At 42.8% G+C, this 27,753-nt stretch overlaps 1 protein-coding gene across 4 annotated transcripts in view; it reads left to right on the top strand.

Moving 5' to 3' along the window:
* robo1 (roundabout, axon guidance receptor, homolog 1 (Drosophila)) overlaps nucleotides 1-27,753 on the top strand; it is a 385,111-nt gene that overhangs the window by 227,367 nt on the left and 129,991 nt on the right. For all 4 annotated transcript variants that reach the window (XM_032502141.1, XM_032502159.1, XM_032502149.1 and 1 more), the window contains one exon: nucleotides 17,299-17,625. In XM_032502141.1, coding sequence (XP_032358032.1) covers nucleotides 17,299-17,625 — 327 coding nt within the window. The remainder of the gene's footprint in view (nucleotides 1-17,298; nucleotides 17,626-27,753) is intronic.

Here is a 27,753-nt window from a genome sequence, read left to right as displayed (position 1 = left end):
TGTGAGTGAGAAGGAAAGACGGCTAGGTGGGGAGGGTGTTTGTGTGGGGTGGGGTGGCGAAAGGGGGCTTAAGGAATCTCTTCATCCTGTTACCCATCCCCCGCATTTTTTGTTTTGGCCCAATTTTCTTCTTTTTTTTAAGACTTGCCTTTTTTGTGACTGGCCAGTGCAGAGCCTTTCTTGAATGAAGAAGGCCGACACGCAGAAAAAGCCTTTGGGGACGGGGAGGGCGCATTGTGTCGCCTCTAACAGGGCGATTGTAAGGCATGGAGGAGGGGAAGAGAATGGTTTGCGAGGGACTGAGAGTGGGTGAGGAGTGTAGAGGAGGGGGTGCACCTACACAAAGGCTACCCCAGGGTGTGGAAGGGGGAAGAACGGAGGACGAAGGAGAGGACAGAGCAGTCAAACATACCACGATACTCCAGCTCTGGGATACTCTTGATCGGACTCTCTGCGCTCACATTGCATATTTTTACTGGTCCCTCACGGCAGCGAATGTGCTGATTGGGGTGATAGTGGTGGAAAACTGTGAGGCAAGGACGCTGGTGGTGTTTTTGCTTTTAAAGGTGGACATCTGGGGAGAGGTGAGGTTGATGTGTAAAAGTGCTGAGTAAATAAACGGTCCTGGTACAAAGCTTCAGTGTGGCATTGAAGGTGTGGTTGTGGGCTAGCATGGCCAACATCCCTCATGTATCTACACTGTGCATGCTCAGGAACTCCCAGGAGGCTTGCCCTGGGCCTGGCTTTTGCTGTCATGGAGAAGCCATGCTACCGTGGGGTGCTCTGCCGCCTTGTGCATTTTAAAAAGGCTCAGACCTGCCTCCCTTTCATTTTTCTCCACTGGGGAGACTGAGGTGGCATTGAGGACGGCCTCTCCCCAGTACCCTTCTTTTCTTCCTCTCTCCCGGAGCTCAGGCCTCCTCCCAGCCTCTGTGACCATTCTATTACCCTCTCATTGCAAGGCCTGGATACACTTTTTGAAATGCTAAACCTCTCTTTGGTTACTGACAGGGGAAAATACACCATCAAAAGAGGCTGAGAGGAATAGATTAAATTAGCAGTTAAAAGAGAGACTGCTAATTAGTTGATTAATGTCTTTGGTTCCTCCCCCTCTTAGCTACACTGTTGTAGTTGAGATTCCCTCTTGACAAGGATCTCCTTCCCCAAACATTATTTCCTGTTTATTTATATAACTAAAAAAATCAACACTGTGCAATTGATGCTTTAGGACATTTATGTTGAAAAGCCACTCTCATCCAGAGCTGCATCAGCAGCTTTATGTACTTTATGAGTTCCTGGGGGCTAATCGTGTCACATAAAGACCGGGATAAAAGTGGGAGCGCTCTATTTAAGAGAAAGTGCTGGAAAACATAATTAATGAGAAGGTAACCTTGAAATTGACTAACAGGACTGCTTTCGGAGCCGCTCCCACCATTTAGCTGTGACCATGGTGAGGAGGATTGAAATAACTGGATGCCTTTTCAACATGTAAATGCGCAGTTACTCTGAACTGGAAGAAAAACTCTGATCCTGATCTATTAGCAGGCTCACCCACTTTCTGCAAATCTGTGACATTTACCTTAAATCTGATTTCACTATTAAAAAGAACACAAATCAGTAATCCCATACTGTTGTTCTTTTGCTGTACTCAGCCACTTTTTGGTTTGTAAAGTTTTTTCACTATAGAATCTTTTTAAACAGGAAAATACTTTTGATTAAGGCCTACACTGAAAGCATCTGGATTTTCACCTTTTAAAAAAGCTTTTAAACTAAACTTTTCTATTGGCGAACTGTTTATCAGTCCTCCCTGTCACTGTTTCCGTCTCCTTCCACTGTACAATCCTCCCTGTAATGCAGTCACTCTCTCTTCCTCCCACGTCCGCTCTCCTCGCCTGTACAATGAAAGCTCTAATTGAAAAACAGTTGATACACCGGCTGAGCGACAGGTTCTTCAGGCTTTAAGCACAAGATTGTGTTTGCGTTTTTTTTGTTTCAAGTCTTAAAGGTCCCATGGCATGAAAATTTCACTCAAATTAGTTTTTGTATTTACATTAATATGCATTCCCCCAGCCTGCCTATGGTCCCTCAGTGGCTAGAATGCTCAGATGAGCCGATCTAGAATCTTGCCCCTTATGAGGTCATAAGGGGGAGTGCATCCCCTATCTCTGCTCTGCCTGCTCAGAGATTTTGGCCCACCCATGAGAGAGAGACATCATGGCTTTCATACAAGCAAAGTGACAGTTTGTCATGGCCACACCCCAGCCTCCACTGTGCCCCCACCTCCTCTTCAAAAGCTACAGACTCAGAAATGGCACATACTAAGGAAAGATCATTGTGGGACTGGCTCTAGTGGCTGTAATTCTGCACCAAGGCTGAATTTTGGTAAAGAGACTTCAGATACAGTATTAGGGGACCACTAAGGTCTATATAAAAGAGACTTCAGATATGGTATTAGGGGACCACTAAGGTCTATATAAAAGAGACTTCAGATACAGCATTAGGGGACCACTAAGGTCTATATAAAAGAGACTTCAGATATGGTATTAAGTGACCACTAAGGTTTATATAAAAGCATCCAAAGAGCACCATGTCATACAGATGACTGTTTTATTGGTTTTGTTTGTAACTTGAATGTCATCTTCTGTGAAGAAGACTGCATTATAATTTATGTTGTTAATACATGTTTTAAAATGTGGGAAAGAGACTTCAGATACAGTATTAGGGGACCACTAAGTTCTAAATAAAAGCATGCAAAGAGCACCATGTCATGGGACCTTTTAATCGAAAGCTTCATAGTTGCACTTAAGGTTTAGAGCCTCACCTCCATTTCCCTACATGCACTTGGCCTCAGTAATCTCACCTTTTTTTTAAAGACTTGATACATTGTTGCAAAATGTTTGAAGGCACTTTGTGTTAAATGCTGTCCTACTTGACTGTTGTGATTCTTTCTGACATTCAGTCTTGACAGCCGGTGTTTATCCAGACGCATTATGTCCTTTAATCAGAGCAGACTATTCACTTCTTCCCCCACCTCTGCTCAATGCTTTCATCCTTTCAACATCTTGAAGTGTATTTGGCTTTCTCTCTCTGGGTAGCCAAAGCCAAAATTATTCAAAGCGTTTTCTTTACCCATTGACTTTGATTGAGCTGAGCTTTTACCTCTTTTCTTTGCTTTTGCTTTTCAATTTTGCACGATAGAAATGTGGGTGTTTTATTCAGACATCAAAAGCATACATGGACTTTACTCTCATGTTCTACTGTCTCTTTTTTGGCAGGACAGGGTACACTACCACCTTCTTGATAGATACTGATGAAGCAAAAATTATGGATTTTAAACTTTATAACGTTGAGGCTGAAATCTGTCTCTTTATTGGCTGCTTCAATGTTGATCAGTTTTTAAAGGGGGAGGTTGGGGAAATCAATAAAAACTCAGTGTCCATGAAAGAAGAGGAGATAACCTCTGGGTGGTTATATCCACTTAAAAAACAGTTTGAAAGGCTGTTGGTGAAAGGGATATTTCTTCTCTTGCATTTGTCATCACAGCTGTCTAGCGCATTTCTAATTCCCCTCCCCCCCTCCCCCTCCAGAGAACAGGTTTTCTTAGATATTGTTTTCAGACGGGTTTTTTTTGCTGTCAGATGACAGACTCAAATTAAGGAAGTAGATAGTAGAAGATACATTTATGACCGAGTCGTTTTTGTTTTGTTACAGCATGAAAAGAAAACAGCATTTGGTTAGATTCACTGTGTACCTGGACAGTTGGTATGGGTTTTGAAGAGATGACGTGGTAAGTGGGTGCTGGAAAGCAGTCAGGCCAGTGAGCAGTTGTCTGCGGAAGGAAATTTAATTTTTATGCCAGACTGGGCACAGTCTCCCCTCTGTGGATGTCAAAAGAAAAAGGCTTTTTGGCAGACTTTGCCCCTTCATTAATTTTGACCAAATATTTACTGTGAATCACATGGCTTGCCTTACATCCCACTCTTATTTTTCCAGGCCAGGTTTCGAACCGTTTGGGGCGTTTTGTGTTCCATTTGGCTGGACTCGGGCCATGTCCCACTCAACAGGCCCGTGCTGGTGTCTCTGGCCACATGAGATACTGGCTCCACTGAGTCCTAACCTTCGCTATGCCTCTGGGAGCCACGTTTCACTTTAATAATACCTTGTATCCACAGCTACAGTGCACGAACCACTGTCACATATATGCATGCACATGCTCAAGCCTTCACACATTGGCGGTCCAATGTTATGTGCTCTGTGCTTACCCTTTAACCTATAGGGCACCAGAAGGATATGTGCCAAGTTTCTGCACTGAGGCATTACCGTTGTACCCTCGTCTGAATGCTGTAACTGGAATTCCCTTTCAACACCCAGCTGTCTGAGATTTGCTTCAGAATGTGTTTGGGCGGCCATTTAGAATAGCCTACATAAGGTCATCGGCTCTGCTCTCAGGGACTGTAATACAACACTGGGCCAACAGTAGACCTGTATCAGCCGCTGCCATCAACTAAATAACATTTAAAAAGCATTAGGTGCTTTTTGGCCGTGCCTGCCCTGATTCACTTTGGCTTCTCTTCAGAGCTGTTCTTTTTCTTGGCACCGAGCCCAAATGCCATAGTCCCTGTTGCTGGGCTGTGCCAGCTGAGTGTGCTGGTCCTTCTTCCTCCTCGATGCTCGCCAGCCCCTCCCCTGCCTTCCCTCTACTTCTAGCCATCTACCTCAGGCTACATCTACGCTGCCGCAAGATGGTTTAAAAACAAATGTCTTTTACTACGTGTACGCTACGGTTGGGAATCACCAGAGGCAGTGTTGGGCAAGTTACTTTTAAAAAGTAATTAGTTACAGTTACTAGTTACTTCTTCCAAAAAGTAACTAAATTAGATACTCAGTTACAAATTACAAAAGTAACTAGTTACTTCAGAAAGTAACTATTGCGTTACTTTCAAGTACATTTTTAAGTGTGACCCCTCCTCCACCCCCTCTTTAATGGAACTTAAAATACATGTGCATGTTCAATTATTTATGGTAAATCTGAATATTATAAGGAAATGGACACTTAATACAAACATACAAAATAGATACACTCTTTGTAGTGCAAATAACATAAGTGGCCTGATGTTTATACTGTGTGTGTGTGTGTGTGTGTGTGTGTGTGTGTGTGTGTGTGTGAGAGAGAGAGTGAGGGAGAAGTGAAACAGTGACAGCAATTAGCAATTTTCGGAGCGAATAGCTACTCTAGAGTCATAGTGAGAGAAACAAAGTGCCCCCCCGTGTGTTTTCTGACCACAGTGGGAAATCTTTAGCAGGAAAAGTTACCCCCCCTCTCCTTGATCTCATAACGCCATACCTGTCTCTTACCTGTCTCCCCGCTTGAAAAAACGAAAACCTAGTGTAGATGTAGCGCCAGCCCCCATCATGGCCGCTCACAGGAACAGAATTACTTCAGCCGGTCCAGAGAGTGACATAGGAGCATTATTGCATTGTTATGGACACAGAACTGAGCAGACAGCTGATGTTAAAATCAATAAAGCACACTGGTTTGTATTAGAGCGGTCAGTTAAAGGCGTTTTTAACGGTGTTAACGCAAATGGACGCCAGTAATATTCTGGATGGAAAGTTAACTTTTTAACTGTTGCCAAATGTTCCATTGACAAGACCAAAGTGATCTGTGTGTTTTGTTGTTGTGAACTGAGCTATCATCGCAGCACGTCCAGTCTGAAATACCACTTGATGGCCAAGCGCACAGCTGATGCCAATCTCCCCCCCCCCACAGTATTATTTTCACCCTGTTATTGATGGACAGTATTACATTGTGTGAGAGATTATTTGCTCCAAGTGAGAATGTTATTGTGAAATTGAACACGACAGTAGCCTATATCCCAATGTTGTTTTCAATGAAATAAAACATTTGCACAAAGCAAGCCGAGCCACTTTTCCATGTTGATAAGAGCATTACAATGAGAAAAAATAATAAAAAAATCAAGGGACATTTAGAATAGATACAAATGTGCCAATAATTGCGAGTTAACTATGACATTAATGCGATTAATTGTGATTAAATATCGTTTGACAGCACTAGTTTGTATACAATAACCCTTATGTTTCCATTCCTCTGCAATGATTGCATAATACATTGTAACCGTTAAACGTATGTTCATAAACCAGCTTCAAACTAAATAATTGTTTTTCAAAGCACTGAACAAATTGTTTTTGCTGAAATACAATTTAATAATCCCTTGAGAATTGTAAGGCTAGCAGTTGATGGAAGAACAAGTCAGCAGTGAGACTCCTGCTGTCCCCTGTTGGGAAATAAATGTACCAGCATATTCAATTACCCCTGCTTCTCCTTCCTATCCTGCTGCTGAAGGCTGCTTTGATGTATCATTGAGAACACATCGGTCAAACCTCATTAAAAACAGGCAATGTCGGAAAACAACAAACAAGAAGTAATTGCCCACTTGGACTCCTTGTGCTTCTTTTCCGTAAAACCCCGTTCCCCCGCCATGCGCCAAACCTTGACTGTGGCGCATACACAAACTTCCTAATAGAAGGTCTGAGGCTGGCACGTACTAATTACGGCTCTTTTCCCAGGATCTCAGGTCCCTGTTGCCGGTGTCGGAGTTCTTTCATGAGAAATACGGGCCGGGTTTTCTTCTTAGGTCATCGCTTGAGGGTCAACTCGAGAAGGCTGCTCGAAGTCGCACACAGACATTACATTGTAGATAGATAGACAGATGGACAGACGGATGACACACATCCAGACAGACCGACTTTTCGGTTGCGTCTGCCCTGCTCTGCTCAGCACCTTCATGGTCTCCAGAGCCAATTTGACAGGCAGCTTCCTAACAAGCATTCCAGTCATTTCCACTACAGATTTCCTGCTTGTCTCAGGGAATGGATATAATAAAGCATAGGAGATGTGTTTGTCCTGCAGGAATGAATTCTACCCTCATGGCCTTCCGCGGACTTTGACAGCTTTTTATTTGTGTCTAATGACACTCACAGGGGCTGCTTGGCATCAGGACGAGCTACAACTCATCCACAATTGTGTCCCCTGGGTTTCTGTTGAAAATTCATTATAGTATATCTTCCCCTTGCCGTGTCGTTTCACAGTAACACCCTCTGTTTCTGACAATTTACGTGAAATTCCTAAGGATATATAAATTGTGAGATGAAAGCTTTATTTGTGTTGTTACTCAATAATCCATTATTCTATATGCAGTTTCCATTCATAACTTGTCTACAAGCTGACCGATGACACAATGATTTCTTTGTCGTCTTCGGTTGACTTAAGAAGTGTTTCATGACCATCAGCACTGCTTTATCCTACTTGCGATCGTGCCTGGTGTCTTTCAGATGTGTCAGGCCCGTTATGGGGAAAGCCTGGAGCAGAAGTGGAAATACTGCTCCTATTGTAGCTCCAGATGGGGGCCCCAGAGCAAAGGAGCACTCTGCTGGGACTGTTTCACTCCCGGCCTGGCTCGCCAGGGGACAGTCAGGGATGTGTCTCCCAGCTGACATAGCCAGATTTGGGGCTTTTGTGCTTTAGGCCTAGGGGACCTTTGTACTCGGATCCCATCCTGATGAGCAACAGTGATTATACCACCGCCCCAGAGAGCTTATGTTGGTAACCTGTGGCCATAAGCAAAGACGGGCGCGCTGCTTGCTTTTTGTATGGTCAGCAGATCCATCACCTCTGTATTGTGGATGACAAACGAGCACCTGGGCGATCGAAGGCAACCTCAGTGATAATAATGTGCTGCCGACGGAGCTTAATATTTTATTAGTCCATTTACAGAGCTGTTCAAAAATGTAGTTTTTTCTTAAATAATTTTAGGCATTCCATGTTATTTTATATAGGCAAAAACAGACAGGAGAATGTAGAGAAGGGGGTGCAGTTACAACTGAACCCTAATGGTACCAGGGAGCTAGGGCTGTGCAATTAATCAAAATGTAATCGTGATTATGATTTTGGCTCCCAATGATCTCAAAAACAGAATAATCAAGAAAAACGTTTATCCTCATTACGTTTTGTGAGTAAACTCTTATTGTGTTAAATAGGAAAAGTACTAGGGCAAATTTCACAGTTGTAAGTGTTTTTTTCTGTTGATTTATTTAACTTTTCCCACTGTTTAAGTTCAATAATTGCAACATCTTTCCAGAAGTCAACAGGTAATTGTGTTAAATTATCATGATTTCAATATTGACCGAAATTATCATAATTTATTTTTTCCCCTAATTGAGCAGCCCTACAGTGAGCTACTGGGGCACCCCAACTGGAACATGTTTTGTGGGTTTCAAATCACTGGTCTACTTTCCTGTGTATCACACCTTCCTATTGTTTAAAATGAAACTAGTTGCGTTGGGAGCCTTACCGAGTGTCAACAGCATGTGGACTTTTTCTGATTACTTCCTTAACCTTGTTTAATGTCTTGGCCTTAATAATAACAAAGGAGCTTTGTGTTATGCTTGCATCACCAGCTACCTTTCACTCAAATATCAAAACAAGTAATCATCTGTGAGCGTGTAAATTTAGTTTCTATAACAGTAAATACAGATAAACAATCAAATAGTGTAGCGTTGGCTTGCAGTTTTGTGTGTACACTCTCAGGTAGTGTGTTTTGGGTTTGCTTTGATTAAAAAAACACATTTGGACGGTAGTACTATTTTATGGAAACTGATATCGTCTTCGTTCTCAAGTGCTGCTGTAGCAATTTCAAGGAAACCGTACCCCGTTCTGTTTGGTAAACTGAGACAAAGAGATGAGGAAAGAAAGAGGCCATAAAGATATCCATCATCCCCCTCCATCACCCCACCTCTGGGTCCCCATACACACTCGCACACAGGGCTCTAATCCTGCCTCTTAGGAGTGTAAGTGATAGCCTTGTGTAACATTAAAAACAGGAGTGATCTGATGCAACTGGCAAAGGCATTCACGCAGGGCATTCCAGGGTGGGATCCTGATGTTGAAACGCAAGGGATTGGGTTTCCCTTTCCTGTTAATGTCATCTGATCAGCACGAGTGCGGTACCTTGCCTTTTTCGCTTCGCTTCCGTCTCTCCCTCTGTTTCTCTCTCTTATCTCTGCCCTCTCTCTCTGTTATCTTCTCTAATTCAACAGCAAAGGGTGCCTTTTCTTTAGCTTTCAGTCATTTATAGGCAGGCACCGTCCCGAGCAGGCATGGCTCCAGTCTCCGCCTGGCTGCCCCCGAGGGACACGCCTTCTGCTCTTATCTCCGCCATAAATCCCTCTTAAATCCTCTAATCATAGATTAATGGGACTGTGAATAGGGAGTGCCCTACTGTGCTTGGCCTTCCTTATCATGGGCTCATATTCAATATCTCTACCATTGCTCAGCTGGACATCTGAAATGGGGTGTGATGAAATGACCGCTCCTGCAACACCTCCCAATTACAGCGTCTGTTTTTATGGGATTCTATGACCTTGATGTTTATGGATGAAATAAAACTTTGACTGATATAATAAATTGCTCACATGCTTGCTCACATGTCATCCTAGGTTGGGATGGATTGTACCACAGTATATTGAGTACCGGAGTGAATGGCACAGCATTGTGAAGTTTGGTTTATCATTCAAGGAAGTAGACCCATTATCCCGTCTCCCTACCTCAGGGGACGGCAGTGACAACAGATCTAAATTGCTTCACTGTCCCTCTCTCCTGTGAGTTCTCGAGGGGTAAAGGGCAGGTGCCTGGCTCCTTTCCTCCTCTTTACGCTCTGCCAAGAGAAGAGCCAAGGAAAAGAGCTGTGAGAGACGGAGGCACATTTGCTTTTTAAGCAAATATCACTTTAAAAAAGCATGGAAATCACTGGACCTGAACATAGTACTTCTTCTAGGTGATTGTTTTAGTCTGTTTTTTTTGTGTGCCTGCCTTTCTGCTTATCTCCATCTTTATGCTGTGAATGATTAGTAATAAAAATGCAGTACACATGAGGTCGCCTGTGGGGTTACGTGAACTTTTAATTGCAAAGGGCAGACCCGCTGTGTTTAAGGAGTGACCCTGGCTCGGACTGAGCTGACCCTGTCTAGCTGTTTCTTATCCTGAGGCTGCTCAGAGTCTAAGTCGTAGTTTTAGGGTCGCCTTTTATGATTTCAGTCAGATTAGTTAGATTAATTACTGCCTCCCAGACATGTAAGCTTTGTTGCGCCACAAACACGATTTTATTGCATTTTGTTGGATCTTGACTATTTAATCAGACAGTTAATGTTCTCATAAAAATTCTTCCATTACTAACTGTGGCATTATGCAATTATGCACAATCAATAGTTTGGGAAGCAGTAGTCAAATCAACCATTATAAAGGTATCAAGTTAAAGATCCCATGACATGGTGTTCTTTGGATGCTTTTATATAAACCTCAGTGGTCCCCTAATACTGTATCTGAAGTCTCTTTTATATAGACCTCAGTGGTCCCCTAATACTGTATCTGAAGTCTCTTTTATATAAACCTCAGTGGTTCCCTAATACTGTATCGGAAGTCTCTTTTATGTAGACCTTAGTGGTCCCCTAATACTGTATCTGAAGTCTCTTTTATAATATCTTAGAGGTTCCCTAATACTGTATCTGAAGTCTCTTTTATATAGACCTTAGTGGTCCCCTATACTGTATCTGAAGTCTCTTTTATATAGACCTCAGTGGTCCCCTAATACTGTATCTGAAGTCTCTTTTATATAGACCTCAGTGGTCCCCTAATACTGTATCGGAAGTCTCTTTTATATAGACCTTAGTGGTCCCCTAATACTGTATCTGAAGTCTCTTTTATAATATCTTAGAGGTTCCCTAATACTGTATCTGAAGTCTCTTTTATATAGACCTTAGTGGTCCCCTAATACTGTATCTGAAGTCTTACAAAAAATTCAGCCTTGATGCAGAATTACAGCCACCATAGCCTAGAAACGCATATCTATGTTAAAGTACCTCATAAAGTGAAATTTTCATGCCATGTGACCTTTAATAAAACAATCTAAACTTTAATATTGTTTCTCCCTTTCTTACTGAGATATAGGCTACACACAGTACAAGTCGTAGTAGTAAGGACGTATTTGTGGAGGATTTCCTTAGATTTGTATCCTTTTATTATCATATCTATAGTCCATTATTCTATTCCTTACAATGCAGACTTGCAGCGACAGAGTGCACATATGGATGAAAGAGAGAAAAGTAAGTCATAGTAATTAAACTTTATTTAAAGTGCCTTCCACAGCCAGGTTTACAAGGTGCTGTACAGTGCATCACTGAACAAAAATAGAGAGTAAAAAAATGAGAAATAACAATATAAAAACAAACAAAAAATAAAAGGAGCATACATATGGACAGAAATGGAGATGTAAGACCAACACTAATACAACTCTGTATAATTCTCTGGTTCATCAGTGGAGTGTATGGGCTACACAGCAGTCTGCTGTCTTTGCCAACAGTGACAGCTGTCTCATGTGAACAGGTCCAGCACGGGTTGAAAGTGCCGTGACTGTGTTATATTCTTTTCTCATGTATAAAGTGACTGTATTCTCACTGCGCTGCATTTGGTGAAACTCCGATAACCTCTAATTACGTCTCTCTCGCATGCGTCCAGGCGCTGTCTCCCTCTCTCTTCCTTCTCGTTCTTGCCTGTGAGGGGCTGTGGCGGCCATGTCCAACAGTGGACTGGTTTTTAAGTTTGCCTTCTGGAAAAAAAAAATCTAAAACTGTTGATAACAATTTTTCTGGGTCATTTAAATGAATCAAAAAACATTGTTGATATTTAGTATGATGTCATACTGTTATAGAGTGGTGGAATGTAACTAAGTGCATTTACTCAAGTACTGTACTTTAGTACAAATTGGAAGTACTTGTACTTGAGTCTTTTCTTTCTATGCCACTTCCTACTTCTTCTCCGTACATTGTGCTTTTTACTCCACTACATTCATCTGACAGCTTTAGTTACTAATTACTTTACACGTTAAGATTTCTGAACACAAATCACAAGTATTTTATAATTTTTATTATAAATCAAACTACAATATACATGCCTTTAAGTCAAGCTGAAATGATTAAACACTTTGATTGACAGAACTGTTTTGATATTTTCCAGTCCCCAAAATGTGAGGATTGTTCTGCATTGAATACTTCGCTATACTAATAATTACTTTTAAAACTTAAGTAGCTCATTTTTTTCTGATGATACATACTTTACCTAAGTACTATTTTAATGCAGGACTTTTACTTGTAATAGAGTATTTTATACTGTGTGGTATTAATCATTTTACTTAAAGGTCCCATGGCATGGCATGGAATTTCCCTTTTATGAGGTTTTTTAACATTAACATGAGTTCCCTCAGCCTGCCGAGTCCTGGGTGTCCTGCTCTGCCTTTGAGAAAATGAAAGCTCAGATGGGCTGATCTGGAATCTTGCTCCTTATGAGGTCATAAGGGGCAAGTTTACCTCCCCTGTCTCTGCTTTGCCCGCCCAGAGAATTTGGCCCACTCATTAGAGAGAGACATCACGGCTTTCAAACGAACAAAGTGGCAGTTCATGAAGGCTGAATTTTGGGAAAGAGACTTCAGATACAGTATTAGGGGACCACTAAGGTCTAAATAAAAGAGACTTTAGATACAGTATTATGGGACCACTAAGGTCTAAATAAAAGAGACTTCAGATACAGTATTAGGGGACCACTAATGTCTAAATAAAAGCATCCAAAGAGCACCATGTCATGGGACTTTTAAGTAAACAATCTGTATCCACCCCTGCTGTTAAATTGACAAATGTGATCAAGTTTACCACAAGGATTGCCCCGGTTCATTCTGTTATTCTCTATTTGCATGATCAGTAGCTGTCTATCTCTTATGCATATTATTTCATGGTGAGATTGAGGAAGCAGGCTTATCTCCTGGAATATAGATTCACAGTTCATCCACTTCTGTTGCAGGGTGAAAATCCAGTTTAGCCCCAAGACACAGATGAATCGATATGAGGTGGTAGCCATAATGTTAATATACAATGTATGCCTAGTTATCTAATGGACAGCCCGGTGACCTTGGCTTCTCGAGAACCATCACAAATTCCGTGACCATGCCCCTCTATCAATTATTGGATTGGGTAAACAGCCTGGGATTCAGTGTGGGAAAGTACCCCGAAGGTCTTCATACATAAATATAGAACATATCTTTGTGTTCATAAGTCCTAGGAGGCATACAGATGCTGTGTGGGTACTTGTGGGTCAGTGTCTGGACCCGTGTGGTGGCTGCACGTTTGGGTCTGTTCAATTCAGTGTGCCTATTATTGCTGTTGGGCTCTCATGGTTTCTTGTTCATTACTGAGATTGCTTTTAGAATTGAGCGCAAAGTTACAAAGAATTGCAGAGTTTTTTAATCACCTCCACAGCAAGCCCTGGCTCCCACAAGCATAGTTTTGTGTGTGTGTGTGTGTGTGTGTGTTGTGTGTGTGTGTGTGTGTGTGTGTGTGTGTGTGTGTGTGTGGGTGTGTGTGTGTGTGTGTGTGTGTGTGTGTGTGTGTGTGTGTGTAAATGAGAGAAAAGAAACACCAAGCGCTCCAGCATCAAGTGCGAGGGTTAAGGGAGAAGCAGAATCTTGCCTCAGGCACCAATCGATCAGATCCTTGCAGTAGAAGTCCCAGCTTCCCTTTGGTGAGGCTGTGTATTGCATTAGCTCATCTCACATTTTCTGTCTGCAAGCGAAGAAGGGTGGGGAAGAGGGGGATAGAAAGTAGGAGAGCGGGCGGTTGAAAGCGGCAGAGGAGAAGGAAGGGCAGCGCTTTGAAATAAAGGGAGGGTTGGACGACTCAAAGCGAAGCGAGAACGAGATGCTGAGCAGTGTGGTTCACCAGTGAAGTGTTCACTCTGCTCCTCTAGTTTCTGGCTCCGATTTTGTCCTAGGAGTGTGCTGTTGAGAAGGAGTAAAGTTAGCATTTGGCCATCTTCTAAAATGATGCCCCTGTAGAGGAGGACATGGCAGTGTTGGTGCCATGACAGAATAATCCTTTACACCACCTGTGTCTTTTTCCCCTGCTGAGGGGTAATGGAGCTGAAGTAACTGGGGTCATTCAAAGCGTCTGTGGGGATCAGTACAACACACACACACACACACGCACACTATGTATTCATATCAGGAACAAGGAAAGCATAATAGCATTCTGTAACTGATACATTCTCACACCCACGTACTGCTCAAAACACACACCCACACCCACTTAGGAATCACACATAAAACACTTATTAGAGTTAAATAGGAACTGATGAATGTGTATTGCTTATTCTTACCACCTTCCCTCTAACAGGATACTGTAACTTACTGTATTGTAATGTCAGCCTGCATCTAAATCATGCAGATCGGGTGTAATCATCTACAGTAAACAGCCGCTGATCAAACACAACACAGCGCTGCCTGCTGCACAGCTCCCTCACAGCGGGCCACATCTAAATAGTTAATGGTGCCCCCATAAAACCCCAAACTTCAGACCATTTCAAATTAGAGAGGAGCTATCTAAATCAGGAAGGGAACAGGCAGAGCGGATAGCGCGGAGCTCTTCAAAGTCCTCTTTAATAAAACATATTAGCCTGCCTCGTCTGGTGAAGAGTGGTGGTAGTGGTGCAGTCGCTGTGGCGGTAACGGGGCCTGCGTGTGCTAGCATAGCGAGGAGTGTTAGCTCAGCCCTTTGCTCCAGTTTGCTGTCCGACCAAAGGGCTGCGCCTCATTAGCATATGGTCTGTACGTTCAAAAGCTGGTGAGTGGAGCAGGTTACAAATGGAGGCTAATAATCTGGGTAGTTGGCCAGCTCCAATAGCCAGGAAGCACAGACGTGTGTTTTATGAATTTATTCAGCGTCAGATAGCAGACTAATTCCTTCTTGCTAAAGGCTTGATATGCCACTGTCTCTAATTCTCCATCTGTTCCTTTTGGTCTCTCAGCAATGCTTTAATCTCTACAGATATGTTTTTCATACGCACTGTCTATAGAATGACACTGAATTACATGGATTTCTGTTAGAGATGTCTTATTTGTTGTTTTGCCACTAAATAATGAATCATCCACTGATAGGTGTTAGTCTAACTGCTGTAAATATAGTACATGTTACTTGCACATTTTGAATGCAGTGTTCTTTGGCATAAAATCCATTGCACTGCATCTGTAATATTATATCATCGCACATGAGCTCATTGAATTATTTACAACTAAAAGCTATCTGAAAATGAATGCTTATATGAACAAATAACCAGTAGCCTCACATATTATGGCTTATTTAGAGGGGCTTATTGGCTTTTTGTGAAATCTTTTGCCACTATCATTGCAGCAATATACAACCACTGTGACCAATAGCTTTAGAAAACACGCATGCAGGACATAGCCAAGGTGCTCTGTCCCAAAGAAGAAGCTAACACCAAGTCTCATAGGAAAACACAGTGTTCATTTAAAAGCAACAGGTGTTACAGTAAGAAAAATAAAATAATGGAAGAAAGTCTGCCCTGTTATAAACGTAAGATAGAAATTACTTGGAACGGCTCATAATCATGATGTCCTTCATTGCGGTACTGGATTAATTATATTCCATTGACCACACTACACATTTGCGTTGAAGTGATTAATCTTTCCACCGAGCTGTCACTGATTATGCTGACTTTACTTAAAATATATGGCGACCACAAGAAGATGCCTTCTCAGCACCAGATTTGTAGGGTAAAGAAGGGGGATGGGATGGGCAGAGGGCACATAAAAGAGGCAGTGTGGCAAGTTCACGGGATGCTGGGTAAATTAATTGCAGGCCTGCGTCTCCAATTAGAGCAGACTCTTTTTAATTGGTCCTGAATAGGCTCCAAAGGCCTATGCTGGGAGATATGGCGAGTGGGGGAAAAACCCTCTCTCTCTCAAACACACACACACACACACATTGTGTGCAATGCATTCACAGCCATCCAGTCCCACCCTTCAGGAATTGACAACAGGAAGCTAATTTGCATGTAAAGCAGGTTTGATAGCTACAGCTGGCTGGTCAGAGAGCAATAGTAATGGCCTGAGATAGCACTGGGGTGTTAACCCCCTTGGCACTGCTGTTGGCGGCTCAGTCTTTCTTCAATAGTGTAATATCTACTCCTGCTCCTTCTATGTCCCTAAGATATGCGCTGCATCTATATCTTATCTTTTATCTTTTCATTTCCTTTTACCTTAAAGGTGTGTCATACTCTTGTTTACTGTTGCCTTTCTTTTTCTTCCTGGTTGCTCTTTGATCTAAGAAATGACAGAGTCACATAGCTGGAGCAGTGCTAAGTGTTACTGACGGAGCTGTTACTGTAATTAAAGGGAGACTTTGCTCACAGATTGGTAGTTTATTTGGTCTTTACTACCTGCATCAGCAGTACCTGTCATTGTGCCTCAAAGAATATGTTCCACTACTTTGAAATGATATCTGTAGGTGAATGTGACATACATATATCACTGTATATTGTGGAGGTTAACGCTCAGATATTATTAGGCATACTCAACGCAGCGGGTCGGGGTTCACTCCGACCTGCGGCCCTTTGCTGCATGTCATCCCCCCCCCCCCTCTCTCCCCTTTCATGTCTTCAGCTGTTCTGCCAAAATAAAGGCCTTTTTTTTATCTATTTTTTTTTTTCTATACTTGTGAAACTTGGATATTATGTGGATATATTCGAGGTAATTGTTGAGCTGAAAAAAGCACAATAAAAAGCACATTGACATTCTCATGTAACAGTCAATAATTAGAACATGAACATAAATCTAGTTAGAACTCTTGAATTGAATTGAATACTAACCCTGTATGTTAACACTTGTGTTGTATTTTCCTCAACATGGAAAAACACTTTCACTGTTCCTATCTCAATGTTTTAATTTTGTTTTTTAATATTGTTATTGTTTTTTTCCCTCCAATGTCTAAGTAAGTTTTTTACACTTACTTCCAGTGTTTTTTTCATAGTTTTTGTCACTTTTTCCAATATTTTTCACGCTTTTTCCCCCTAATGTATTGTTGCCTTGTTTGACATTTTCGACTTCCCATATTTCTGATATAAAAAAAAACTTGGAAACGGGTTAAATTTGACCACAGGACAACATGAGGGTTAAAATTATGTCTGCTTGTCACAGAAGCCTGCTATGCTAATTACATATTTCCAGTGGAGGGTATAGTTGCCTTTAAAACTGCCCCATTGAGTTTGGCCTTATGTTTTATTATTTCATAGTTGAATATAACCATTTAATAAGGGCTTTAAAATCCATTCAATTGTATAATTCCTTTCAAATGTAAACTTTCATTTTTGTCATTTCTTTTAAGGATCCCGTCTGCGCCAAGAGGACACCCCACCCCGGATTGTGGAGCACCCCTCTGACCTGATTGTCTCCAAAGGGGAGCCCGCTACTCTCAACTGTAAAGCGGAGGGGCGGCCAACCCCGACAGTGGAGTGGTACAAGGATGGAGAGCGGGTGGAAACGGACAGGGACAATCCCCGTTCTCAGCGCATGCTGCTGCCCAGTGGCTCCCTCTTCTTTCTACGCATTGTCCATGGACGACGGAGCAAGCCGGATGAAGGTTCCTATGTCTGCGTGGCCCGCAACTACCTGGGAGAGGCAGTAAGCCACAACGCCTCGCTGGAAGTAGCCAGTAAGTGCAGCATGTCTTCCTATTTCCTCTTCGCTTCCAGTGTGGGTGTGAATGGCAGAGTTTGGGTTTAGATGCAGCTGAATAGCAGGCTCCAGTTTCCTTCAGTGTTTCTGTGCTCAATGTGTTCACTGAGTTGGATAATCTCTCAGGAGATGTGCAGGATGTGTTTGGCCCAGCAGTCTCCGTAGGCCTGTGGAGCCTTGGGGGAGAAGTGGCCTGATCATTCCAGGGTGAGTGCTTCTCTAAAGGGCCCATGGTAGGTGGTCAGAGCTACAATGGGAACAAAGCCCTTTCTGTTTTAGCCCTGCTTCTGCTTCTTGTCAGAGAAATAGGTATGAGGTTTTATATATAAAGGAATGCCATCATTGCATCTGTGTTTAGTCATCTTTTAATGTAGAGCTTTGCCACCCATTTCATTGAAGTATCAGAGATTTCCCCTATTGTCTGCCACACTCATGCAAAAACAGGGTAGCTTTGATGAAAAGTGGATTTAAGCATGTTGGGGGTCAACAAGCAGGCTTTGAGATATATTGGATGGGAGTATATTTGGTAGTCAGTGGGTATCCAATGTAGGATGAGAAAAGAATTTTTCTAAACCATTTAGTCTTTTTGTGAGTGGTGACCAGTGTTGACAAATTTGTTCCCATGATTCTTTAAAATGCTGCTTTCGTTGGGTGAGGTCAGCTCTTCAGATATATTATCTCTTTGCTCTCTTGACTGGCGGAGAGTGAAGCCTGAAGAGGAGAGCTCAGATATCAACCGCTCTTCTAGCATGCCCAGAGGCTGTCACCAACCCGCTCACTGTAATCTAATCAAGATGGGAAAGAAAGAATTGTGTGTTTGAATGTGTACGTGTGTGAGTGGGGCTGGGCATGGGCTGCCGGCATTCTGACGGTTAGGGTCTTGAGTAGGAGGTGTCACTCAGATTGAGTAGGACTGCATGCTGTGGATTTATTTAGCCTGTATGAGTGGGATTTCAGGAGGGTGCAGATTTGACAAACTGCTCTGCTCTTATGGCTGTTTTCATTATATTCATCTTCAATGTCAGCAAAGTGAAATGTTAAGTTAGAAGCGTCAGATACCTTAACAGGCTTATTGCTAATACTCTGGGTGTTCATGGTGAAATCCTTGAGCTCTGCTGTTTAATATAGAGCGGACGTCTACCTTCAGGTGCTCAGAGAGGAGATGCAGTGCAGAGTGGTGCTCCAGATGGTATCCAGTCCTCATAAGTCGTGCAGTATCTAATGCCAGCCAAGCTTGTCAACTTAAAAATTAAACATCTGCAGAATTTAAATGCCATAATCCAAACTATTTGACAGGCAGAATAACAGGAATAGCATGAAATATGGTTAGTAGAGAAATACAAGAGAACTCAAATGTTTCCACAGGTCAGAATGCTAAAAATATTTCCTCCAGAAGTAGATAATATAGAGTGTTTATTTCAGAGGTGGGTTTTTCAAGTAGAAAAACAAGACACTTGGCAGGAGCCGCGAGTACAGAGTGCCGTTGGCTCAGTCTCAAGTTTGGGCTGCTTATTCTGTATAAGGTTCAAACAGACCCATAATGACAAGCCACTGTGCCCCAGCCCTCTCGCTCCTTCTCGCTCAGTTGGTGTCTCTCACTCCCCTCTCTGCAGCTCACGCTTAACTACGTATAATTATGTTGTCGGGGCAACTGGGATGGAACCCAGCCGTCGCGAAAAAGGCCGTAGAAAAAGAAAAAAAGCTCTGAAACACTGAGTTGTCTTTACAAGGCTTCGTTTAAACTCTACAGTGATGAAACCACACGTCATAAATCTGGCTCATCGTGGCCGGGTTGGATCAGTGGGTAGAGCTGGCGCACATACAGGGAGGTTTATGTCTCGAAGCAGAGGTCGAGGGTTCAAATCTGATCAGGGACAATTTCCTGCATGTCTTTCCCCTTTCTCAAAAGCCCAAAAAATAATCTTTTTTGCTTTTTAGAAAGTTTTGGACCATTTTGGATTATTTGTTGTCGTTAAAGATGCTTGTCACAGCTTTACTGTTCAGCGTTGAACATTGTAGACGGGACGTTTTGCTCCGACTCAGTGCAGGTTGACGGAACAACCAGGCTTTAATTTCCAATAACCTCCAAAAAAAGGAAGTGGTGGTTTAATTGTGTATACTTTGCCTAGATCTCCCCCATCTAAAGTTTTACTTTAAAAGCTAAAAACACAACTTTTTGGAGATGTTATTCCAAGAGCCTGGCTTTCACAGTTTCCCTTACACACCAGCGATTGTTAACATAATCCAAGTTTCAACAAGTCCTGTTTTGCCAGTCTAGGAGAGCTAACCCAGTTTGTTTGGTTTGTCATTAACCACATGTACAGTACAGCCCACAATCTCTCTATCTCAGCCTCTTAACCCAAAGCCTGGGCTAATGCATTTACCATGAATCCTGTTTGCCTTGTGTATTCAAACAATCTTAAGATGGGATTCATCTCCCATTATGGGATTGTTGTCTTTGCATTAGAGATGTTGACATCAAATAATGAACTTCCTTCATGCTCCACAACCACAGAAAATAAAGACTACACTTTCAGGTTACATAACCTGTGCATCTTATAAAGCTATTCCTGCTTTCACCAAACACTGAACAAACCAAAAATATGCAAGATAGTTTAATATAGAGCTGGGCAATGTATCAATATTATATCGATATCATGATATGAGACAAGATATCGTCTAAGATCTTGGATATTGTAATATTGTGATTTGACATTAGTGTTTTTTCCTGGTTTCAAAGGCTGCATTACAGTAGAGTGATGTCATATTTTCTGAACTTACCAGACTGTTGTATTGTTTGCCCATTTAGTCATTATATCCACATTACTGATGGTTATTCATCAAATATCTCATTGTGTAAATATTTTGTGAAAGCACCAATAGTCAACACTACAATACTGTATCGATATGAAGGTATTTAGTCAAAAATATCGTGATGTTTGATTGTCTCCATATCGCCCAGCACTAGTTTCACAGTAATAGAAAATATTCTCACTTTTATTTAGCAATTACTAATACACATTACAGTATGTGTGCTGTATACTGTAAACCCTGTGACAGTAATGCCTTTACCCACGCTGTGCAGGAGGCCCTGAGAGGCTCTATGAATAGCTTGTTTCCCTTATTCTGGATGCAGAGATAGTAAAGTGAGGTAATGGACGGCACACTGCTCCACTTGAGCAGGCGATAACCTCAGGGCCTGCTGTCTAGTGGCCTGGCTGCTTACACAGTGTTGACCGCACAAGGTTGGCTGTAGGCCTTCTATCCACACACAGACTCCTCTCGCCAGAGGCAGAGTTTACTTTTTACAGCCACTAACAACAGAAAGTAAGGGGTGTTTACTTGAATTCAGCCCATTGTATATAACTCTAGTCAGCCAAGTTTATCTGAGAATCTCATTGATCTTGATGCTTTTGAGAAATCTCTGTCACCATGTGCAGCCAGCTGGCTTTGCTGACTCTCTGGTTACTGGGGGGAAGGTCAGGGTTTCGGATGTGTTGAACGAGGCAGGGTTCATCCTGACAGATTTGGGGCTGTGCCTAAGGGTCATCTGCAGAGCGGGGGACAGTTGGCTGGCATGCAGCAGTCTAAAGGCAGCATGGCCACCACCCACTGATCTGAGTACCCGCCTCCCTCTTAAAGAACCCCTTGTACTACATCTGTTGGCTCTCAAAGACTTGGGGTCCTCCTGCTGTCTCCTTCTGCACACCCCCCGCCTCAAACTAAACCCCTCCTCATGACACATAACATCTGAATTTGCTCTATCTCACATTTCTTTCACCCCTTCCCCTCACCCATCTCTCTTTCTTACTCCTTTTGTTTCTCCACTGCTACCCACTGAAATGGAAACAACCCCATTGAAAGTGCTTCTTTCACTACCTGATTCCACAGTTATTTATTTGCATGGTGTTTGCATTTCATTAACTTATTACAAGAGTGTCAATACAGTGAACAGTTTGAATTGCATGGACTTGCTCACGTCTTTCCCTCTTCTTCCATCTTTCCTATTTTTGGGTACCATATGGACTCTTTTTAACCTCCTGTTTCTACTTGGCAACCGGGAGATACACACATAAAATCCGACTGAGTTGAAGAGAATGAAAAAGGGAGTGAAGTAGAGAAAAAGAGAGAGTAGTAAAGGAGAGCAAGAGCAGAAGGAGGAAAAAGCAGGACAGCTAACCCCAGCAGAAGCAGCAGTGAGTGTGCTGGCGAGCTGCCAGGGAACTGGAGGCAGAGTGTGTTACAGCTCTGTGGCAGTTATTTGTCTCAGCGAGGTTGAGAGCAAATTGGTGCAAACGGCGCAGCCAGGGTCTGCTTCATGAGTCAACATGCAGCTGAGGCGTGGGCTGCACACTACAGACTCTCCAATCTGTTTTATGTTGGAATGCAGACCCCTTCTCCATAATCTCAAAGCCGTGTTTGTGTGTGTGTGTCAAAGCTGAACTCTGCCTTCCTTGCTTAGGAAACTCATACCAGTGTAAAAAGTTTAGCATGGATGCTGTTGGCTTTAAAACAAATCCCTGTACATTCATTTAATATATTATGTGCTTTTTTTAAGTCTGTCTTACTCTAAATAGTTTATGCGTGTGTGCTGTTGTTCAAGGCTATTCCTGTGCTGTTAATCTAGAAATTACAGCACATGGGAAACAACCGGCTACTGTCGAATTACACTGCCCCGCCAGCACATAACTGTCAGCTTAGTCTTTGTTAGACCTCTGCAGGGAAGATATGTTCCACACATGCATTTCAATTAGTCTTCTATTAATCCATATATGCAGAGAGCTGTTTTTATCATGCATGTTGCGTGTGATCTGTTGAACCAGGCAAATTTAGCTCTTCAGGGTGTTTGCATAAATCAATGTAATCCATGTTATTAAACCTGCAGCATCTATTTGCTGTGTTTGGTCGATACCTAAATGCCATTTTCAGTAGAGAATTTCTGCGATGCACAACAGAGGTCGGCATTACAAAAATGTGCGGTGCCTCTGATGGCCCGCTGTGCTTGTTAGTGACCAGGACACGCACCTTAAAACTTTGCCCATTGTGTGAGACACATTCTGGCAGATATCCGCTGACATAATTTACCCAAAACCCACTTGTCACCCCCTGCACTGACAGCACCCTGGAGTGAAGAGAACAAAGATGCTCATGTCTCTTTCAGTCGTGTAAGAATGTGTCAAATGTCGCACCGATTTTGGGACTTGTAGAGCTCGGTTTGCACAAGCAAAACCTCGCCCACACATCGCCCTCGCACACCAAAACTAATACTGCTGGCTAGATGCGTTGGCCAACAGCTCAAAATGCCCACCACCGGGAAAAGAGTGCAGTGGAGCAGCGGATAAGAGCCAGAGCAGAGTAGCAGGGCAGCTTTTTTTGTTTTTTGGGGCATTTTTAGGCCTTTATTTTGACATGACAGATTAATACATAAAAGGGGAGAGAGGGAGGAATGACATGCACAAAAAGGGCAGCATGTTGGAGTCGGACCCGCTGCCGCTGCGTGAAGGAGTAAACCTCTATATGTATGCGCCTGCTTTACCAACTGAGCTCACCGGCCACAGCAAGGCAGCTTTTGTTTTTACAGCAAACCCTGGCACAGAGCCTGAAAAGAACTCACATCCTGCAGAGTGAGAAAAAGTGGTATGAATGGATTGGTTATTATCAGAGTTCAATAGAAGATTGGGTGAGGCATTACTTGCTGTGTTTGGGGAGTGCGTGAATTGTGTGTATGTGTTTGTTTCCATCAAGCTGTCAGTGTGTCTACACTGGTCTAGTGAACAGTGTCTAGATGGTTGTGTGAAGGAGGCTGTACATGAGCTAAGGCGGGTGTACAGTCATGGGTAAAGGAGCCTGCCCAAAGTCCCATCAATCACTCCATGCCCCACCCGTCTCTGAGCCTACTGGGAGCGTGAAGAAGAGGGAGATACGGCCCCCACAAGTACCAGAACCCCTTTTATCTCTCCTTCTGTCTCTTTTCTTCCTGCCGAAAAAAACAAAAACAGGATGAAGACAACCCTGGGCACAGTTTGAGATTTTTAGAGGAAAACACAAATTCACAGAGCAAGAAATAAATTCCATGTGATTCCTGGTTATCCCCACTCTGCATCTTATCTTCTGCATTATCAGATTGTCACGGTTGGAATTTAGGAGGAAATTGCACCACAAAGCAATAAATACAGGGACTTGGTGAATGAGATACTTTTTAATGGCAACATAAAATACTTCTTCAGAAGGCTTAGCTCTGAGTTTAAAGTCCCTTTAGTGTGACGGATATTTGCTTGTTTGATCTCTCTCTCTCTCTCTAAGATAATGAAAAAGAATGAAATGCATTAGATGTGCTGAACGAGGCTGTTTCACACTGACATCCTCTCTGTTTTTGCCTTCTTGGATCGCCTCTGTGTGTGTGCATTCATGTAGGAAATGGCTTGTCTCTTCTAACCAGGAAAGGAATACTGACTTATGGAGCCCACTTTAAGTACTTTCATCTGTTTCTGTAGAGTTTTTAGCAGTCCATCCATTTACACACGATGACATTGCCCAGATACTGTATCTGGGGCAGTAGTCGAGCTACAGCACAGCTTTCTGTCCTGGTGTCTGGACAACTCTTGTGCGTCACAGCTTTTTTCTCTGGTCGCCACAGTGACTGCTTATTCATCTCTATGTAATCCTTGCCTCTGGCTTTAGCTCAGAACAAATCATGGGTAGGATGGGTGCAGGCTCCCCGGATAGTGAAGTATGATATTAACATTATGAAGTGCTAGTCTGGAGCAGATAAGATTTAGTATGTGAGCTCTTGAGTTCAGTGGTCCTGCACTTCCACTCAGGAGGACAGCTGATAGCAAAGGGCCTTCACTTCTTCTCTTAAAAACCATCTTTGGTGTGTGTGTGCATGTGTGCAGGTTTCAATGTGCAGTTTAGTGTGTTTTTTTATGTGTATCTTTTATCAACATGTTTCCATATTTGTCTGAGGTGTGTCTTTGGCTTTGCTCTATATGTGATACATGTTATTGATGGTAAGCTGTGTGTCAGTGCTTATGAGAACCAGATGAATGTATACTGCTGCTGACTCTAATCTCCACTTCTCCTGCGGAGACCTGGGTATTGCTCTTGTTGTGAGGTGTAATCTCCTCTTGGTTCTGAGCCTCTCTTGTGGCCAGAGAGGCTGTGCATATGTGTGTCTGTGTCTGTGAGGTTTGTGCATGCGTACGTGCTTGCATTCTGGTGTCTGGTCATATGACGAGGTTTTCTGCTCTGCGGACATTACTCTGGTTATTAAACCTGGGTTAAGCCCTCACTTGAAACCTCCTATCATGCTCCTCGATCCGAGACGATGGAGTTAGGGAGGATTAGGGGGTTTGGAGACTGGAACTACAGGGATTTTCAGACAACATTTTGGCAAAGTTAGAAAAATGTGCACAGGGGGCACACTCAAGGTGAGTCAGGGCCAGCCTTGTGATGGCCTGTTTTTTTTAAAAATATATATTTTTTTTACTTTTCTTTTTTTCTTGGCTTCACTGTTTACTCCCAGGAGACAGACTGTCGATTCACCACCTATTAATAGTTTTTCAGCTATCCTCGAACTCTCAGCAGAGTGCACGCATCTAGCTGTGAACTTTTGTTAAAGTACCGCAAGGGTACAAAACAAGACCAGTGGAATGTCAGGCACGTACTTGACAAGCTTGCTCCAAAATACTGAGCTTCAGTTGCTTTTGCAAAATGAAACAAAACTATGTATGGTCTCTTTTTATAAGCATAGTAAACAACAAATATTTGTATATTAGCACAGTCACATTTTAGGTTCTAGATATCTAGGTGAAGTTGTCAATGAACTCTGGCATTATTCATGTAAGTATATGGCACACAGGTTAGTTTTATCCCTGACACGTGTAATTTGTGGATTTGTTGGGTTCGTATAGGTGTTGAGAGGCAGAGCTTTAATTAATTTAATAAGCCATAGGAAGACTGCTCCTGTTTCTGCTCAGGTTCAACAAACACAGGAACTGGTGTCTGCACCAACCTTGTGCTATATCAGCCATTATCTGATGTATCCTCCCTTTCCAACATGCTATCTCCTGTTTTCCTCTCCATTCTATTCCTACTACTCCCTCTGCCTTTTCCCACTGTGCTGCTTTCCCTCACTCCGTCTCAGGGAAAGAAAAGAGAGACGGGCTTTATTTCCAAGGCCTTTTGCGAAGGAGAAGGGACGAGACTGAAAATTTTATCGGAGTCGTTGCATGGAGTAAGACAGGCAGGTCAGGCAAGCGGGAGAGCCAAACACTGATAATGATCTGCCTCGTGCTGTCTGACTACAAATGAAATTCAGTCTACTTGCTTCTGAATGTGGATAGTCACAGCCCTGCCATCAGTCAATGACAAACACAAACAGGGGATACATGATGGCATCCAATTGTCATCTAATTGTCCTTGGTTGCTGTGGCAGCTAATCTGATCATTAAAGCAACAATTGGGAGAAAATGAGTTTCTCTTTGCCATGTCATAGACACAAGAGTGTCTTCTGAAATAGGGCCGGTATGAGTGAGAGCCGTTGCTCATTATCACGTTGTAGCTCTTATGCAAGCTCTCTGTTATCCTAACCTCTCTGTAATGCTAGCAGTTCTTTTTTAAGCCCCAGATATTCAGCATACTGGCTCTCACGTTACAAATGAAGGGATTGACTCCACTACCGCAGTAATGATGCACTAATGACAAAAGACATAAAAAGACATTTGTGACAGTGAAAGCAACAAACTAACACTGAACATCATTGAAAGTATGCAGGTCATGGGCACCCAGATAGCTCAGTGGTTAGAGCGGGTACCCATGTATAGAGGTTTACTCCTCGACGCAGCCGGCCCGGGTTTGAATCCGGCCTGCGGCCCTTTGCTGCATGTCACTCCCCCTCTCTCTCCCCTTTCATATCCTCAACTGTCCTGTTATTAAAGGCCTAAAATGCCCAAAAAATAATCTTTAGAAAGTATGCAGGTCATATCTGAAAGAGTTCGATTGACTTGTTTAAACATCGGTCTCATCTCATTTACATGGTGAGTGTTGTTTACACACCTCAGGCTTAACTACATGTGCGGCGGGTGAACATAATCATCCTCAATGGAGTGTATGTAAACATATACAATAGTTTAATTAGGGCCATAAGGATGGGGGCAGCCTGACTGAGTGATGAATAGAACAGATACACCCTCACCTCTCCTTTGTGCCTGCTTGACCTTTTTGAACAGGGTGTGGCAAGGAAACAAAAGGCTCTCCATGTAACCATATACTGCAAAGAGTTGGATAAAAGACAGACAGGGGGACGTCATGTGTAAAAGGAGAGAAGTGGAGAGGATCCATTCAAAATTTCAAACAGTAGTCAGTTGCTGTGGGTAAGTTTGAAATAGTTGACATGTGACTCAGTGAGGCCCGGTATTGAATGACCATAGAGCTGCTGTTAGGCTCGGGGGTGACATTTCTATTCTCCTTCCAGACCCCCCCCCTTCCTCTCTCTCTCCCTCTCTCTCCGCCTTGCACTAGTATCAGATTCTAATCTGTCAGTGGTGCCTCCGCTCCATTTAGCCGATTGGCTCCCATCTGATGGATGGGATAGAGAAGCCCTTCAGTGACCTGGTGGGATAAAGCTAGTCCTTTTCCCAGTGTTCTTCACTTCCTTAAAAATAGCTTCAGGTTTGACACTCACCTGTGCCAGTTTTCAACATATTTAAACTGTATCCCTTTCTTGTACTTGTTGTGCAGTGTTACTGTAAGGTGCTGCACAACTCCCCTGTTTCCCTACAAAATGGTTGACTACCGAAACCTGGTGTCAATATGGCACCGGTTCCAAAACGACCGGTGTCTACCAGAACAAATGACAATTTCAATTCAATTTTATTTATAGTATCAATTTATAATAAGAGTGATTTCGAGACACTGTACAGATAGAGTAGGTCTAAACCACACTCTATAATTTATAAAGTACAAAGTCTCAACAATTCTAGAAATTTCCCCAAGAGCAAGCAGTGTGACAGTGGCGAGGAAACCTCGGCCAGACCCAGGCTCTTGGTAGGCGGGGCCAGTTGGGGGTGTGATGCACAGTGGTAATAATAGTCACAATGAAGAT

The sequence above is a fragment of the Etheostoma spectabile genome, chromosome 3 (assembly GCF_008692095.1).
Source record: "Etheostoma spectabile isolate EspeVRDwgs_2016 chromosome 3, UIUC_Espe_1.0, whole genome shotgun sequence".
Classification (NCBI taxonomy): Eukaryota; Metazoa; Chordata; class Actinopteri; order Perciformes; family Percidae; genus Etheostoma; species Etheostoma spectabile.
This window is presented reverse-complemented; position numbering and strand designations above follow the sequence as displayed.